The 13,665-nt window shown below is 42.1% G+C and overlaps 5 protein-coding genes across 5 annotated transcripts; 3 read left to right on the top strand and 2 right to left on the bottom strand.

Moving 5' to 3' along the window:
- The first annotated feature begins 287 nt into the window (after positions 1-287).
- On the top strand, positions 288-3,273 carry Cdc16 (cell division cycle protein 16). Its single transcript, XM_030384007.2, has 6 exons — positions 288-489; positions 551-1,061; positions 1,120-1,402; positions 1,463-1,720; positions 1,777-2,425; positions 2,489-3,273. Exons 1-6 carry the CDS (start codon positions 394-396, stop codon positions 2,852-2,854), a joined length of 2,163 nt encoding a protein of 720 aa, XP_030239867.1. The 5' UTR covers positions 288-393; the 3' UTR covers positions 2,855-3,273.
- A 20-nt stretch (positions 3,274-3,293) lies between these two features.
- LOC115562448 (hatching enzyme 1.2) lies at positions 3,294-5,118 on the top strand. The gene is made up of 2 exons (XM_030384014.2): positions 3,294-4,677; positions 4,743-5,118. Exons 1-2 carry the CDS (start codon positions 3,862-3,864, stop codon positions 4,986-4,988), a joined length of 1,062 nt encoding a protein of 353 aa, XP_030239874.1. The 5' UTR covers positions 3,294-3,861; the 3' UTR covers positions 4,989-5,118.
- A 2,593-nt stretch (positions 5,119-7,711) lies between these two features.
- LOC115562426 (astacin) lies at positions 7,712-8,980 on the top strand. The gene is made up of 2 exons (XM_030383939.2): positions 7,712-8,649; positions 8,714-8,980. The coding sequence occupies exons 1-2, from the start codon at positions 7,834-7,836 to the stop codon at positions 8,963-8,965; spliced, it is 1,068 nt and encodes a 355-aa protein (XP_030239799.2). The 5' UTR covers positions 7,712-7,833; the 3' UTR covers positions 8,966-8,980.
- Positions 8,981-9,036: 56 nt separating this feature from the next.
- On the bottom strand, positions 9,037-11,087 carry wam (wampa). Its single transcript, XM_018111679.3, has one exon. It carries the CDS (start codon positions 10,889-10,891, stop codon positions 9,236-9,238), a length of 1,656 nt encoding a protein of 551 aa, XP_017967168.2. The 5' UTR covers positions 10,892-11,087; the 3' UTR covers positions 9,037-9,235.
- Positions 11,088-11,502: 415 nt separating this feature from the next.
- Positions 11,503-13,593, bottom strand: LOC115562447 (glutamate dehydrogenase, mitochondrial). The gene is made up of 4 exons (XM_030384013.2): positions 13,112-13,593; positions 12,460-13,052; positions 11,997-12,398; positions 11,503-11,931 (listed from the first exon to the last, which is right to left on the bottom strand). The coding sequence occupies exons 1-4, from the start codon at positions 13,491-13,493 to the stop codon at positions 11,707-11,709; spliced, it is 1,602 nt and encodes a 533-aa protein (XP_030239873.1). The 5' UTR covers positions 13,494-13,593; the 3' UTR covers positions 11,503-11,706.
- Between the last annotated feature and the right edge of the window lie 72 nt (positions 13,594-13,665).

Here is a 13,665-nt window from a genome sequence, read left to right as displayed (position 1 = left end):
TGGCTGCTGCCCTAATCCCCATCTCCAGCATCAAAATCAAGCGCAGGACAACATACAAGTTGCAAAGAGGTTTGATAAGACCGTTGAACATTTATAATTCTTTCTTGATTAAATAAATAATAGACTGATTATAATCGTGTATTAAACTATTTTTTTTTTTTAACCAATATTTATTTATAATTTTATTAGTACAATCTATTTCTCTTATTGGTTTGTAATTTTGAAAAGCCGAGCCAAAAATTTCTCGCAGTGGCACTGCTCATTTTGTGTGAATGCCAAAACCAGCTGTTGACATGGCGTTGCCAGATAACTCGTTTCAGTCCAACGCTAGCCGGCAAAGAAAAACTAACAAATAGGTCAAAATATTTCGAATTCTTCAAATTATTTAATAAAATGGCTGGGGATAGTGAAAGCAGCAATACGGAAGGCACAAATGATCACATTGACTTATCAGTGTATAGAAAACTAATTCGACAGTTTATAGACATGGTAAATGAAAGTGAAATATTGTAATCAATTCGTAAACAAAATGTCGATGTATTTTTCATAGCGTCGATATTCATCTGCTTTGTTTTGGGCAGAAAAGGTATCCGTTTTAAGCGGCCATGAGCCGCGGGATGTTTACTACCAGGCACAGTGCATGTTTCTGCTAGGCGAGTTCCATCGCGCGGCTCATACAATCCAGCACTACAAGCTAGAGAAGACCTCGTTGCCATGCTTGAACCTGCTGCTCGAAAGTCTCTATGCGGCCAAGCAATACAACGATGCAGCAAATGTTATACAAATAGTTGAGGTGGAGACCATGACCACATCTCTAATCAATCAGCCGATGGATACAGCCAGCGGCATATATTTGGAAAGCAACAGTGTCTTTGGCGGCGAAGAGAACAATCGAAACGAATTGCTGGCTTCTATATTCCTGATCAAGGGAAAAGTGTTTGAAGCATTGGATAATCGCGGCATGGCCATGGATTTCTATGTACAGGCTCTGCACAAATCTATTTATTGCTTTGAGGCTCTGGAAGCGTTGGTGCAGCACGAAATGCTAATGGCTTGGGAGGGTAATTAATCAAGGCAACTCATTATGCTCCCATAAACACCAACTTGATTTTATTATAGAATTTGAGCTGATGCATCATTTGCCGCTGGCACAACAATCAACCGAAGCGGATGCCAAGTTTATCCTTAAACTGTACGAGTCCCGATTGAAAAAGTACTATGAGCTCATATCAGCGCGCAATGCGGAAGAAATTTCGCCCATTGTAAATCCGGACGTGCTCAAGTATATCAAGGAGTTTACGGCACGAGTGCAGCAAACCTGTTCAACGGATTCACAGGTTCCCAAGCCCCCTGCGTCCAAGGTGCCAATGACCTCAAGTCAGTTTATGTCACCCGCACAGAAGTGAGTATTAATTAAGCAACGTTTTATGGCTCGCTCTTATCAATTGTGTATATTTTACAGAGTGCTGGATGATCTGAAAGCGCCAACGTTTTCTCTACAAACAAGTCTTTCACGTGCGTCATCTATGATAGATGCCACCCACCGTTCGCTCTTTGATGCATCCCATCGCCGAGGCTCGCGGGAAAATGACAGCGACAGTTTAGTGCCGCTCAACGATTGCTTGAGTCGAGTGCAGCGCAGCACAGATCTTCTTGCCGCTGAGGCGGAAAAATGTTTCTATGACTGTGACTACAAACAGTGCCTGAAAATATTAAATAGGTAATTGTTACATAAGCTAATTTCATATTTATAATGCAGTAATATTTTTCATATAGCTTGTTGAAGGTTGATCCGTTTCACAATAACGCCCTAACCATACAAATTGCCTGTCTAGTGGAAAATGGAGACTTCAATAAGCTTTTCTATGTTGCCCACAAGTTGGTCGATCGGTATCCGGACAAGGCCATTTCATGGTATGCAGTCGGTTGCTACTATGACATGATTGGCAAGAGTGATCCAGCACGTCGTTACTTGTCAAAGGCCACATCCCTGGATCGCCTCTACGGCCCCGCCTGGCTGGCCTACGGACACTCCTTTGCCAATGAGAATGAACATGAGCAGGCAATGGCTGCCTACTTCAAGGCCACACAACTAATGCGCGGCTGTCATTTGCCTCTACTATACATTGGTGTCGAGTGTGGACTTACCAAAAACCTGGAATTGGCTGAGAAATTCTTTTTGCAAGCCATGACAATTGCTCCCATGGATGTTTATGTGCTGCACGAGCTGGGTGTAATTAAATACGAGTACGAGTACTTCGATGGGGCTGCCACAATATTTCAATGCACAGTGGATATTGTTAGGCAACGCGCCAAGGCCAACAATGAAGAGGTTTCGGCGCGCTGGGAGCCGCTCTTTATAAACCTGGGTCACTCCTATCGTAAAATACAAAAGTTCGAGGATGCGCTATACAATTTTCAATTCGTAAGAGCAATGCTTGATTCTATTTTAATTATGTAAATCTGAAATGAGTAAATCTGTTTGCAGGCGCTTTTGTTAAAACCCCAAAGCGGCAATACATACACTGCCATTGGCTTTATACACGCTCTACTTGGAAACCTGGACGAAGCCATAGAGTACTTCCACAAGAGTTTAGCATTAAATCGGGATTGCATTGTTACCTCTACAATTTTAAAGGATTGCATCGAGGACTTGATGGATGATCCCGGCACCATCGATGAGATCTGTAGCAAAGCACCAAGCGATGTAACTGAATCTATATCGGCGAGCAGCCGACGCGTGCTGAATACTGATAAGTTGAGTGGGGTTAAAATGAATTTGAAATTCGATGAGGAGGAAGAGTTTTCAAATTCAGACTCAAACATGGTTGTCGAAATGAGCTTCGATGCATAGGATCAGCTGCAATAGGCTCACACACCCAAACACGATAAAACCAACATTTGAGTGTTACCAATATATGTTTTTTCCGCTGTCTCATTAAATATTTCCCATGTACTAATACAATAATTTGGTGATGACGGCTGCCATCTGCACTTGAACCCAATTTATGCACACGGCTTACACAGCTGTTCCAGCTAATGAGCCAAAAAGAAGCATGGGATTTTTCATGACGTTTTTCCCATAATTTTTTTTAAGCCGCCGCATTGTACAAAGTATTTAAGTAAGCGAACTGATCACATTTCGATCATTATAATACTGTCACAGTTTCAAATTCATTTGAGATCCTATAAGCTAAGAAGTTCAATTTGTTTTAAATGGAAAGCTCTAGCTAATTTTAAAATTTATACAATATAAATTGAATTAAATTACTTTGAGTCGAAAGTTATTTTTTTAATTTTATGCTAGAATATACTAAGTGTTATGTTTATTTATGAATACGTGATTCCTAAGCGTGCCTGTTGTTATTTCCAGTCTAAATCACAGCGGCATTATATAAAGCAATTGTAGCATATAAATCCATCTTGCATAGAGGTCAAGACGATACTGCTTATCGGGTATTGCTATGCGCGAGAAACTAAAAAACTACATTAATAGAATGTCGTTAAACTTTGTGTATGCAAACAAACTACTGATACGATTTATGAAAGTCATTTCGCCCTAAAAACAAAAACAATATTATATAGAAATACGGTTGGCTCTGAGCGTTATTTAAATATTTGCCCACCAATAAAAGAGTGTGACGAGCCAAGACGATGACGATAACAACAACAACTCTGTCGAGTGCACGACTGAAGGTCTGCCGGTAAAAAATATGTTTATGTGTATAAAAGCTCGTTGCCGACTGATAAAGTCGGGCACGCGGTACAGAATTGAGTATATATATCCAGTTCTCTCCAGACCGAAGCACAGTCAAACTTTAACCAGCAACGAAGAGAACTAAACAATCCAAACCATCTAACATGTCCCGATTAGCTTTGTTTCTACTTATGGGCTTGGCTTGTGCACAGGCTGTGCCATTGGCCTTCGACGACGACATTGATGACACCGAGGTCATTGAGCTGCCCGAGAACGGTATTGAAGAGGCGCCGGCGCCTAGTAAGGACACCATTGATCTGAGCTCTTATGGTAGCGCCTTGTTTGGTGAGCCGGATCAAAACCGCACAGGCGCTTTGGTTGGTAACTTCAGCGCCGACACGGACATGGTGAATCCCGAAGAGCTGGGCAGTTATTTGGAAGGCGACATTCTCATACCAAAGACTGCTGTCTCCATGAAAAACGGCTTAACCACACAGAGCTCGCGCTGGCCCAACGGCGTTGTGCCATACGAAATACGCGGTAGCTTCAATGCGCACGATATGGCTACGATTCAAGGCGCCATCGATCAGTACCACAAGAGGACCTGCATTCGGTTCGTGCCCCGCAGCACTGAGCGTGATTACATTTCCATTGTGAGCGGCAGCTCGGGCTGTTGGTCATCTGTGGGTCGCGTCGGTGGCAAGCAAGAGGTGAATCTCCAGTCGCCTGGTTGCCTTAGCCGTCCCGGCACAGCCATACACGAGCTGATGCACGCCCTTGGTTTCCTACATGAACAGAATCGCATGGAGCGTGATAGCTATGTGGCCATCCAATACAGGAATATTCAAGCGTCGGCCATGAGCAACTTCGAGAAGGCCGCCTCAACGGAAGCTTTCGGCGTGCCATACGATTATGGCAGCGTTATGCACTATTCAGCGAATGCCTTCTCTACCAACGGACAGCCGACTATAGTCGCCATGGTGAGTGAATGGAGTACCTTGAGTTTAAACTAGCTGTGAACCAATCTGCTTACTTTGACGCACAGCAATCGAAGGGTTCTTCACTAATGGGTCAGCGCAAAGGGTTTTCAGACTTCGATGTGGAGAAATTGAATCGCATGTACGACTGTGGGTACGTGGGTGGATCAGCGCCAGTGCCCGGTGCAGGCACTGCAGCACCAGGGGCAGCTCCCGGCAGCAATCCCATCGTTGATAGTTTCCTTAGTGGCCTCATCAGCGGGCTGGGCCTTGGAGACGACCATGATGCAAAGGCCACGGCAGCCAGCAGCTAGACCAAAGATCCACTCCCTTCTCACTATCACCAACTCCGACCAACTATTTAAAGCATTCCACATACAACATTAGTCTAGAATTATTTATCACGAATCTCTACCTGATCAAAGTAAATAAGAAATAAATTAGCAAGAATTTTAAATATAATGAAATTTGTGTGCTTTAAATCGCCTGTGAATTTTGTCGCTGAATATTAAAAATAACAAGTAATAAAGCTCTAGGTTGCACCACTACGAGATCCCCTTCGGGCAGAAATAGGCATGGCAAATTATTAATAAAGGCGACAAGGTGAGTTGATATAGCCCTGTCCGTATGTTCTTTAAACGCCGAGATCTCAGAAAAGAGCTGGTGATTTGAAATTTTACGTGTACAATAACATATTTTTGATTTTTTTTTTATTATTATTTACCTAGAATACTCGAATACACACAATTTATAATGTTTTTCAAGCATAATTGTAATACCATTATATCTAGACCCAGATTCATTGGTTTATATGGGGTATAATTGTTCTATATACACTATTATATACAGTGCAACCCGTCACTTCAAAAAATTAGAAAAAAAAAAAAATGATACGCATGATTATATAAAATATTAAAAATTTAAATTGTCACAGTTAAATAGGCGTCATATTTGCTAGTTCCGCAGTATTATAACCATGTAAAAGCTGATAGATTTAGCCTCAATTTAGGTATAAAAGCCTCTAGAGTTCAATGTGGTTTAAACAAAGTTTGAGTAGACAGCGAGCTATGCAGGGACTAATTTTCATCTTCGTTTCCACGTACACACTCAGCTGGGCACAGCCGCCTGATATTCAGAAGCTATATGGTATACCTGAAAAAGGCTATCGTTGGCCAAAGGGCGTGGTGCCCTATGTGGTCGGGCCTAAATTCAATGAAAACGAATTGGACTTCATCAAAGCTGCCATCAAGGCGTTCCGCATACACACATGCATCAAATTTATTAAGCGTAGCGGCCAGAAGGATTACATTTCTATTGAAAAAAAGCCCACAGGCTGTTGGTCTTCTCTCGGTCGCAGGGGCGGCATGCAGAAACTCAATCTTCAGAAAGAATGCCTGCTTACGCCGGGCCCAGTGATGCATCAGCTAATGCATACTATTGGATTTTTGCATGAGCACAACCGCTCAGACCGAGATAAGTATGTGAAAATTAATTTCAAGAATATAATTCCTGGCCAGGAGGTCAACTTTCAAAAGTGGAACAATACTGAGCATTTCGGACTGCCCTACGATTACGACAGCATTACGCACTACTCAACTAAAGCCTTTTCGCGAAATAATAAAACGACAATAAAGGCCAGGGTGAGAAGAATCTAGACTGATTATAATAAGAATATATTTAATTAATATGATCCGAATTATTATAATTCGGTCATTTGACAATCTTTTATTTCCAGAAAGCGAAATATAACCATCGAATGGGCCAAATTTTTGGATTTTCTTATGGGGACATAAGTAGAGTTAATGCGATGTACAAATGTACAACGTACAAACGGTCAACAAGTTAGATTGATAATGAAGCTTCAACACCAGCTGGACATTGATAATTATTCAATCTAGATTATTATTGAATCTAAGATCTATCATTTTATGAGATACGTAACCTTGTTTCCATAAATAACTGCGTTTCACAGATTAAATTGGCCATCGAAATGAATTGTCGCTAGCAAATCTCGTGGGCATAGTTGAAGAAGGAGTAAGAGGTATCACCGCCTCCACAATGCCGGGGGCGATGTAGTTGAGTATCGTCTTCAACACCGAATTGCAGCTTAATGCGTCCCAGCTCAAGCTCTTTGCTCCCTTGGAAATTTTATCGATGTGTCGTACCGACAGGCTGCCGCTCCAAGATAATTGAACTCTTCTTAATCATAAACTTGAATTTCGTTCACAATTCTCTATATGCAAGTCTCTATAGTCCGTTGCTTTACAACATTTATACTATCGATATGCACTCAACATCGTTTATATCAGGATATACTCCACTTGGACTAAAGATTGGAACATACACAAATTTGCATAGTACCTTGGATTAAATCTAGACTCAAAACTAATGTAGCGAAAATGCATTCAAAACATTATAGATTCTGTTATCACGAGACCCAAAACAAGATTGATTACTGTCCTACAAGTCAAGACTTTTAGGTGATACGTGTCTTATAGATCCCTTTTCCATCTAATTCACACTAGTCTAACCTCTTCATTTTTTAATTAAGATTGATCCGATTATCATAATTATTTTCCTATGGCTTAATTATGCATTATATTTTGAAAAATTAATTTTGAACTTGATTGAATTTATATACAAACATGTCACTCCCGCAGTGATTTTCTCATTAGCACTCTGAAATTATTCTTTATGCTGTAATATTACAACGGGTTTTATATGAGGCGCAATAAAGTTTCTCTATGTTTACTTTAGTCAATTTCAGACAAAATATTTGTTATACCATGATTTTCCTCGTTCAGTGGGTTCAGGGTAAAAAACAACTCACATGTTCGGTATAAAGTAATGTAAATACATTTGAAGATCTTTGGGCTATATATATTCTGAGCTGTTTATCATTCACAAATTTTCGGGTTAAGAACCCCTTATCACCATATCAGCAAGGGCTTCCAGTCTGGAATCTATGCAATGAATCTTACTATTCTACATTGTTACGAGAATAGAATAGTGTGATATTCATCTAAATTATATTATCATAAATCAGAGTTGAATTGCCGTAATATTATTTAGTTCCGTATTGCTATAGTGATGTAAACGCTGATAATAGATGTTGGAGTGATTCCTCCCTCAATTTAGATATAAAAGCAGCTGAGTTCAATGCAGTTTAAGCAAAGTTTGAGTAACCGTCAAGCGATGAAGAGACTAATTTTCACCTTCATTTCCATGTGCACACTCAGTTGGGCGCTGCCATTGGTATCCCAGCAGGAAGTGTCCTTTGGAGATCCAACGAAATCGAGCCAGGACATCATAGACTTGAGCGCCTATGGCGCTGCCTTGCTTGGCAAGCCGGATCAGGAGCTAACAGGTGCTAGGGTAGCCAACTTGAGTGCTGACAGCGATGTTAATCCCGAGGAGCTGGGCAGCTACCTTGAGGGTGATATTCTAGTGCCACAACCGGCGATCACTATGCGAAATGGCATGGTATCACAGAGCTTACGGTGGCCCAATGGCGTAGTGCCCTATCGCATCATAGGTGATTTCGATGAACAAGAGTTGTCCATTATCAAATCTGCCATGGAGGACTATCACAGACGTACCTGCATTCGATTCGTGCCACATAGCGGCGAGGAGGACTACATTACCATTGACAGCGATTTCTCGGGCTGTTGGTCTGCTGTGGGGCGCATCGGCGGGCGGCAGAGGCTTAATCTACAGATACCTGGATGTCTTCGACGCTACGGCACTGTGCTCCACGAACTGATGCATGCACTTGGATTCCTGCACGAGCAAAGCCGCATGGAACGTGATGACTATGTGACGATTAATTACGAAAATATACGCCCTAAGGCGTGGAAAAACTTTAGAAAGGCGGACATTACTGAGGCATTCGGAGTGCCCTACGATTTCGACAGCCTTATGCACTACTCAGCCCGAGCCTTCTCATGGAATGGCCAGCCGACAATAACCATAAAGGTGAGTTGTCCTACTGATTATTAGAATAGACGTGAATATAAGTATATTATTTTTCAACTTACAGCAAGCGGAAAACAACATTCGACTGGGTCAGCGTGTGGCATTTTCTGATAAAGATTTAGATAAAATAAATAGGATGTATGCGTGCGATTCTCGGCTAACAACTCCGCCTGCTGATGTCTCAACTTCCACTCCCGAGCCAGAAAGTTCAACGGAAACATCAAGCAGCTCTAGTATAGACTCCAATAATTGGATCGACTTGTTCATCAGCAGTTGGGGCTTGGGAGGAAACCTCATAGAGATCCCAGAAGTATAAGACTGATGTGAGCCGAATGGCCTATAATGTGAGCTATGAACGAAAAGAAATGGGGCAGAACTGAGTATACATTATGATTGCTGAGCTCGAACTAGGAATACTTTTTATTTTAGATGTTTAAGTCCTATTAGTTTATTTTTAAGTCCTATTTACGCTTATTTCCATAAATAAACGCGTTTGTTTCCATTTCAATAATTTAATTGGCCATGACTTGGGTGTTTAAGGCGTGGAAAATTGGATAGTCATCCGTGCAATTGATAAAATAACGGACTAAACATTTCGTCGGGCAGCCAACATTCTGGAGCGCGGCAAGCGGCACTGGCTGATGCTGTGTAGGCGATACTGCATCTCTGGCTGAGTGATCTTCTCGTAGAGTTTCTGCTTGGCCTCCTTGATGGTGTGTATGGCCACACCATCTCCGCCATCGTCCATATTAAAGGCCTCGCCCTCGGCGCACTCTGGACATTGTTGGGTAAGCACAATGTCATTGAGATCGGTGGGCAGTTCACAGATCTTTTCAATCTGCTTGACCACATAGTCAATGTTGCCCTCGTCCTGGCGCTCGAACACATAAACACTGGCAACAATGTCCTGGACGCGCGTCTCTAGTAGCCGAAGAAAGCGTTCAACATTCACAAGATTCACATGGGTATGATCACCCAGTAGCTCGGACAAAGGCGACGTATCCACCGAGCACATATCACAAAGCATTTCAACACCCTGCAGCAGATTCTCGAGACGCGTATCGTTGTTTTCACGTGTCTTATGCAGCTCCAAGTTAGCGGCTTGCTTCTTGCGCACCTGCTGCTCCAAGGAGCTAATCAAATCGATCTGTCCCTGCAGCGTGGACGTATTCTCGCGTTTCAAATCGATAATGTCCTCGAAGAGGCGATTCACTGAATTGTTCAACAGCGTGATGTGATAGCTCATCTCGTTGGCATAGTTGAAGAAGGAGTAATAGAGACTCTCCTGCTGCTGGAACTTCTCGATCACCTCCTCCACATTGCTGGAGTTGGTGTAGTCGAGTATCTTCTTCAACACCGAATTGTACAGATTGATCTTCTTGTTGTGCTTGCGACGGAACTCGTCACGTCGCCTATACTCCTTGGGTGGCAGATCAGCCAAAATTCGCTCCCTGCCCTTGCATTCCACGAACGCTGAATTATCCGCATCGGCAGCCACCTTTCGCATGATGCTCTGCAGCTCAATGCGTCTCAACTCACGCTCTTTGCTCTCACGCTTGGTAATCTTGTCGATCTTTTCATATACATCAATACAGCCATCGAAGGTGTTTAGCGCATACTCAATGAGATCTATCAGATACTTCTTGTCGCTGTTCAGCTTCTGAACCATCTTAGTGTAGGAGTCATTGAAGAATGTTCGATGATTAAGAATACGAATGAGCTGTTCTCGCAGCTCAGCATTTGCCGCCGTGAAGCCACATTCTTGCCGGATGCCCACCTCCAAGGAGTTCTCCAAAATGGCCATCTTCTTGCGCACCTTGGCCACGTGTGCTTGGTGCTGTTGCTCCGGCACCGTCAGTCGATTGAGATTGTAAATCTGCTTGCTCACACGACTGATTTCGCGCTCCATGTTGGTTATGGACGTCTTCAGCTTGGTTATATCCGCGGCTAGATTCTCTTGGCACTCCACATGACAACGAATCTGGGCCAAGTAGCGCTTGTCCTTCTTCATGTGAGTCGCGCCAGCGGCCACCCAGATCTGAGCACGCAAATCATTCTTCTCCTCCTCCAGGCGATCAATGGTATTCTCGTAGCTGGCATCGATGATCGTCTCATTACGTGTCTTTAGCTTACTCGAAAGCAATTTCTTATATTCACGCTGTCGCTTGCCAAGCTCACGGTGCTTCAGCAGATATCCCTCGAGGAAAGCCGTCTTATTGAACGGCTCGTCCGGTTTGTCCATTTTGTCTTTCAAATACAGAAACTTTCTTTAATTTGAAATTTAACCAAAATCATAAATAATATTCTCAACCCCCTTAAAGTTTGTATGGAATTTCTATATTGTATATATATAAATGTTTTAGTAGCTCTGACGCTGTTAAAGACATTCGCTCGACTGGCATCAAATTTCGACTTCAAGTTACATACAAAACGAAAGCTACTGAATAATATCAAATTTGTCACGGCTGGGCTCAAAAATAAAATAAATATTCCCCTCAATAGGATAGTATTCGAATATGAGACACTCTGAACAGCGTCGTAGAAATAAATTTATTTATTATATATGATTAATGCTAATATAGATTTTAATCGATTTTATGATGGTATGATATCGATAAATTGTAATAAAACAGAGCTAGATTAACTCGACAGTTGACGCTGATCAATATAATGTGTTGGTATCTCTTTTCTAGATCTCGACATGCCATCTGAACTTTCAAGCTTTACACGCGCTATTCGCGCAATCTTCGTACTTAATAGTATATAATTAACAATTCTTTATTTATTATTGGCATACAAGTTGTATACATCGATCTTCATCTACTACAAGCTTATATTGTGAACAATGTCATATTTTGTTTACAGTAAATTTTTAATCTTCGATTTTTACATAAACAGGCATCAAGAGTAGAATAATGTTTCTGATTATTTTTGGTTGTTTAGCATGCTATCATTCATCATCAATTTTAAGTCTTCTATTACGTCCGATGCTCCGGTGTCAGACGCCGGCGAATATTTATACTTGTCGTGAAAAAAGGGTAGAAAGAGTTAAGCCATTTACTGTTGTGATATACCGGAGCTTTCCAAAGCGCGGAATATTTTGAATATTGAGTAAATATAGGCAGCAGTACGTATGTCATTCTGCAGCTTAAATTTAATTGCTGTCGCCTTAATACCAGCTCCCGATGACTCCATAACCGTTTGCAGTGCCGCATCCACAATGTCAGCCTCTTTGGCGCAGTCGCGTAGCTTCTGAAGACTATCAGTTGGCTCGACTTTTGGCTATGGAAAAATTCCGAATTCTATTAATGAGTCCCCAGAACATGATCAATACTTGGGATACTTACGATGTCAGGGCACTCACAAAACGATTCGTTGATCGAATTTAGAATTTCGTGAATAAGCTGCGAAGTTATCCTCAAGTTCATTTTTCCATAAGATACGTGATTAATATTCTTCAGGTACTCAAAGTAGGATACCGTTACACCGCCCGCATTACAATAAAAATCTGGAATGATCAACACCTTCTTCTCCAGTAGAATTTTCTCAGCAGCTGGAGTAGTGGGCCCATTAGCGCCCTCCAGAATTAGTTTTGCTTTGATATCCTTTGCGTTCTCGCTGGTTATGACCTTTTGTGTGGCACATGGCATCAGTATGTCGCAGTCCGCAGTTAAAATACTCTGTTTGGTCTCTTTAGCCTTTGGATACCCCTTTATAGTTTTCTTAGCCGATTTGAATTCCATTAAATCCTTGAAGTGAGCACATTGGGTAAATACGGTAAAGAGAAAGAGATTAATAAGAAATACTCACATTAATATCAATACCGTCATTATTAGTCAGTGAATAATCAAACTCCTGAATACCAATTACTTTGGCGCCTGCATCATGAACAAACTTCGCTGCAAACGAACCAACATTGCCGAAGCCCTGCACAATGATCTTCTTGTCTTCCCATCCGGTCTTAAGACCAATTAAATCCATCCACTGCTTATCCTGCAAGAACAAGTCGCCTGCCTTCCACACTCCCCGACCAGTTGCCGCAAATCTTCCATTGATGCCACCAATGTGCACGGGCTTTCCCGTAACTATTGCGGCCGCATTGATGTCCTTGTAGCCGAATGTCTTGGTGTACTGATCCACGATCCAGCTCATCTCGCGCGGACTAGTGTTGACATCCGGAGCAGGCACATCAATGCCAGGGCCAATCATATTGCGCTTCAACAGCTCCATGGTGTAGCGGCGAGTGATTGTCTGTAATTCCTTAACTGTGTACTTCTTGGGATCGATTCTAACGCCACCTTTGGAGCCACCGAAGGGCAGATTGACGCAGGCGCACTTGAATGTCATAATAGCCGCCAATGCCTTTACCTCATGCTCACTCACATCCATGGCAAAGCGAATTCCTGATTAACGGGCGGGTAAGAAAATCAACTAGTTGGGCGTGTTATCGCACAATACATACCGCCCTTCAGGGGCAAACGGTGGCGCACGTGGTGGGCCCGGTAGCCAGTTATGATCTCATAGCTGCCGTTGTTCTTGATAATGGGAAAGCTCACCTCAAGCGAGCTAGTTACGGTGCCTATGAGATTCAGAATGGCAGTCACTCGTGCCTGTTTTTCAGCCGGCTTGAAATGAGCATACTGATCCATTGACTTGACTAAATCGTCTTCCATGATTTGGGCAGCCCTGTGATAGTTGTACATAACTATATCTGATAGACGAGGGTTCTTGGACGTTTCCACTTTCTTGAGATGCTCGGGCATCTGGTGTTTCTGCCGAGTACTACGATGTCCTGGTGTAACAGAACGCATACTTAAAAATATATTATTAACACTCCGAATCATTTTGAAAATAAAAAAAGATCAAATAAAAATATTTGTTGTGAGCCGTTATATACATATCATACGTTTTTTGAAAAATGCGTATTTCAAAGATAACTATGTTTTATAAATCCTATAACAATATTAAAACACTGATGTCTGGACAGGAAAGTGATATCAGAATCTTATGCCATGG

Source organism: Drosophila navojoa, chromosome 2, assembly GCF_054131105.1.
Source record: "Drosophila navojoa isolate 15081-1374.11 chromosome 2, UAZ_NAV_1.0, whole genome shotgun sequence".
Taxonomy (NCBI): Eukaryota; Metazoa; Arthropoda; class Insecta; order Diptera; family Drosophilidae; genus Drosophila; species Drosophila navojoa.
The sequence above is the reverse complement of the archived record's forward strand: the minus strand, read 5'-3'. Positions and strand labels throughout refer to the sequence as shown.

What these genes read in the sequence shown, in the direction of transcription:
- LOC115562448 (XM_030384014.2), top strand. Translation starts at nt 3,862, where the DNA reads ATGTCCCGATTAGCTTTGTTTCTACTTATGGGCTTGGCTTGTGCACAG. An exon ending in AGCCGACTATAGTCGCCATG is followed by an intron (nt 4,678 to 4,742) that starts GTGAGTGAATGG and finishes TTTGACGCACAG; the next exon opens with CAATCGAAGGGTTCTTCACT.
- wam (XM_018111679.3), bottom strand. Translation starts at nt 10,891, where the DNA reads ATGGACAAACCGGACGAGCCGTTCAATAAGACGGCTTTCCTCGAGGGA.
- Cdc16 (XM_030384007.2), top strand. Translation starts at nt 394, where the DNA reads ATGGCTGGGGATAGTGAAAGCAGCAATACGGAAGGCACAAATGATCAC. An exon ending in AATGCTAATGGCTTGGGAGG is followed by an intron (nt 1,062 to 1,119) that starts GTAATTAATCAA and finishes ATTTTATTATAG; the next exon opens with AATTTGAGCTGATGCATCAT. An exon ending in TGCCTGAAAATATTAAATAG is followed by an intron (nt 1,721 to 1,776) that starts GTAATTGTTACA and finishes TTTTTCATATAG; the next exon opens with CTTGTTGAAGGTTGATCCGT.
- LOC115562426 (XM_030383939.2), top strand. Translation starts at nt 7,834, where the DNA reads ATGCAGTTTAAGCAAAGTTTGAGTAACCGTCAAGCGATGAAGAGACTA. An exon ending in AGCCGACAATAACCATAAAG is followed by an intron (nt 8,650 to 8,713) that starts GTGAGTTGTCCT and finishes TTCAACTTACAG; the next exon opens with CAAGCGGAAAACAACATTCG.
- LOC115562447 (XM_030384013.2), bottom strand. Translation starts at nt 13,493, where the DNA reads ATGATTCGGAGTGTTAATAATATATTTTTAAGTATGCGTTCTGTTACA. An exon ending in ATGACGGTATTGATATTAAT is followed by an intron (nt 12,399 to 12,459) that starts GTGAGTATTTCT and finishes GCTCACTTCAAG; the next exon opens with GATTTAATGGAATTCAAATC. An exon ending in TTTGTGAGTGCCCTGACATC is followed by an intron (nt 11,932 to 11,996) that starts GTAAGTATCCCA and finishes ATTTTTCCATAG; the next exon opens with CCAAAAGTCGAGCCAACTGA.